The sequence below is a fragment of the Sparus aurata genome, chromosome 13 (assembly GCF_900880675.1).
Source record: "Sparus aurata chromosome 13, fSpaAur1.1, whole genome shotgun sequence".
Classification (NCBI taxonomy): domain Eukaryota; kingdom Metazoa; phylum Chordata; class Actinopteri; order Spariformes; family Sparidae; genus Sparus; species Sparus aurata.
Window position 1 is genome coordinate 25363729 of NC_044199.1, and position 2966 is coordinate 25366694.

Sequence of the window (2966 nt, forward strand, 5' to 3'; positions counted from 1 at the left end):
TCAGTTCACATTTCTTTTAATTAAAAAAATCAAACAACACTTATGAAAGTTATAATTTGCAAAATCTAACAAATATTTCTAGGCAGTCACTTTTATAAGTAATCAAAATAAAACATTTAACTGCAGAGACACCAAAACATCACCAAGTCAATATTAGGTGAAAAGAGGAAAAAAATTAAAAAGCATATAATCACTTTACAGTAGAAGAAAAACAAAGTCTGTATGCAAAACGATCAAACTTTTAACTGAGAATCGACAGTTTGCTGACAAACTGTCTTCTGACCTTTTATCAATCTGATCAGCTGAACAAATCTGTTGTTTACTTTTACAGAAACTGTATTAACGTTCGTAATTTTTGTATTTTGTTGAAAAAATAGATGAAAATATTTCAATATTTGCAGTGAAGATGACCAGATCTGATCAGATCGGAGCATCACCCACTAAACAGGAAGTGGAACCTCCTTTAAACACAACACACTGTTTATTTACAGAAACAAACTGTCGATTATTAAAACCTCTTGTTCTTTGTCTTCATCAGAGTCAGATGGTCCAGGAGAGGTTTAGCCTAGCTTAGCACAGAGACTGCTAGCACATTGGCTCCACCTTCCAACTGCTCCAACTGTCTGATTGGTATTTTTGGAAAAAGGAGGCGTTGGGGTTTTGGCGGCGCTAGTGATGTGAAACGAGGATTGCCTAAAATGCCGGACTGCTCCTTTAAAGTGTGGGTTTATTTTAAGGAAGGCAGGGACCTCAGAGATTTTTCTCCGATTGGCTGTTGTCTCAGAGAGGTTTGGGGAGGCTGGACACCTCCTCCACACACTCGTCGTAGGCCTCCTGATAGTCCTGATGAGGTTTGATCAGGATCACGCAGGTCGGCCTCTTAGAGCCTGCAGACGAACCCAGATCCTGGAAACAGACGAAGAAATTGCTTTCAGTTGACTGGGACGAAAACATCAGCTAAATAAATATTTTATAAACAAGATTAAAAGTCACTGTTGCCACTCTCAGAGTCACAAGACAATGAACAATATCAAAATTGTTCAACGATGGAAAGTGTACAGAAATCCACCAAGAAACCAGAGAAAAAACGCTCCTTTGAATTTAGGACTTCCCTTACAATCATGTTTTTAAGTTTTCCTCCGTATCAAAGTGATGCAGTGATAGTTGTCTGTGCATTTGTACATTGCAAACAGAAACCACTAATAGCCGATTCGGCATGTTTTAATGGTGCCAATTTGAATAAATGTAAACATATACAGGAAAACAGAAGAGAAAATTGCGTTAATATCAGCAGTTTTCACTTTACATCATTATTGTATTCATGTTGCATTATTAAAACTGACTAATGTCTAACCAACATGGTTCTTATATTCCTGGATCACTCACACTCTCCTCTATTCACCTAGACACTGATATCAACTCGATAATATACAGACTCAAGATGATTTTAATTTGCAGACTCACCACTTTGGAGGGGATGTAGGCGTATGGCAGGTTTCGGTCCTCGCACATGACCGGAAGGTGACAGTACACATCGATGGGCAGCGTGTCACCAGCCAACACCACAATTCTGCAGAGAGAAAGATCAATAAATACACAAGACACAGATTCAATCTATGTTGTTAAAGGTTTGTCTACACCAAGAGTGGCAGGTGGTCTGAATCTGAAATAGCCTTCTCCTCAGATATGACCCAACTCTGATTAAATCTAGAGTATGTGGTCAAGTGACGCGATGGCCCTTTACAGCGAAAAGTGGAAAAACATGGCTGACTTACCCTTTCTCTCCTTTGTTGATAAACTTCTGCACCTCTTTCACGCCTCGGCGGATGTTCTTCACTTTGGCAGCTGGAATGACAGAAAGGACCATGAATACACTGTTCCAGACTTCAATCAAACATCGGTCAGTTTTAGTAAACACTACCATTTCTATTCACCCGAAATTTCTGCCACAAAATTATTCCAATCTTGCTCACACAACTTCGTGGCACATTAACATAATAAAAAACATGGCTGTTTTTGTCTCTGGTTGCAGCCTGGAGGAGGAGGGGACATTAGTCACCCCAATGAAGTAAATGGCTTATCAATGATTATAATAACAATAATCAACAATCAGTTTCGATTAATAGATGAATCCCGAATTAATCACAAGAGTTCGACCATTCGTAAAAGATCTCATTTGATGACCTTTGACCTCTGTCATCCCTGCTAAAATGTTAGTTCCGCATTCTTTTAACAAAAGACGAAAGAGGGAGTGAACTGAATTAAATCTTAACAGCACACACAAATCTGACTGATGAAAAAGGACACAGGATCATTTCTAAGTACGTCTCTGCTGCCAGCACGAGGCAGGAACCGGAACAAACAATCCATTCAAACATTTCCTGACAACACGAGACGCTTCTTCCACGAGGAAAACGACCCCAAAGTTTTAGGGACCTGTTCCCGAATTATTCAGAAGAATGTAAAGAATTGTGCGATATCTCATTTCTCGACATAATACGTGAGTAAGCTATGCTGACACACAAAATATCAGAAAAATCATTACATTTTCAATTGAGTTTGGTAATCTCGAACTAAAACCAGAGGGAAGGGGCAGAGATCACCGCATGTCAGCAGCCCAGTTAAACTCCCTGCTGTATATTCTGTATTTCTTACCTTTCTTGACGCATTTGTAGAGTTTCTTGCTGAGTTTTTTGGAGGCCAGCGGCTGAGAGATCGGATTCACGTTAGCGATCAGCTCCTGGTAAGTCTTCTCGTTCCCGTCGGCAGCTGCGGCTTCCTCCCCGTCCGCAGCGACCTTCTCTTTCTTCACCTTCGTCATTTCTGATCAATATTAATAATCAGTACGCGTTCAGTTGTTTCTGATTAATTCCTGTTAGGTCGGTCACAACACGCACTCTGCAAAAAAAACGGAACCACACGTGTTTGAGTCTCTTCTTCATCCGTTTGTCTGAAGAAAGAACAAC

General features: G+C 40.1%; 1 protein-coding gene across 1 annotated transcript; it reads right to left on the reverse strand.

Moving 5' to 3' along the window:
- nhp2 (NHP2 ribonucleoprotein homolog (yeast)) lies at positions 1-2966 on the reverse strand. The gene is made up of 4 exons (XM_030438436.1): positions 2656-2966; positions 1776-1845; positions 1465-1570; positions 1-906 (listed from the first exon to the last, which is right to left on the reverse strand). Exons 1-4 carry the CDS (start codon positions 2819-2821, stop codon positions 781-783), a joined length of 468 nt encoding a protein of 155 aa, XP_030294296.1. The 5' UTR covers positions 2822-2966; the 3' UTR covers positions 1-780.

Coding starts and splice junctions, on each gene's coding strand:
- nhp2 (XM_030438436.1), bottom strand. CDS start 2,821: ATGACGAAGGTGAAGAAAGAGAAGGTCGCTGCGGACGGGGAGGAAGCC. Junction 1,846..2,655: donor CTACAAATGCGTCAAGAAAG/GTAAGAAATACA, acceptor CTGTCATTCCAG/CTGCCAAAGTGAAGAACATC. Junction 907..1,464: donor CCTACATCCCCTCCAAAGTG/GTGAGTCTGCAA, acceptor GTCTGTTTCCAG/GATCTGGGTTCGTCTGCAGG.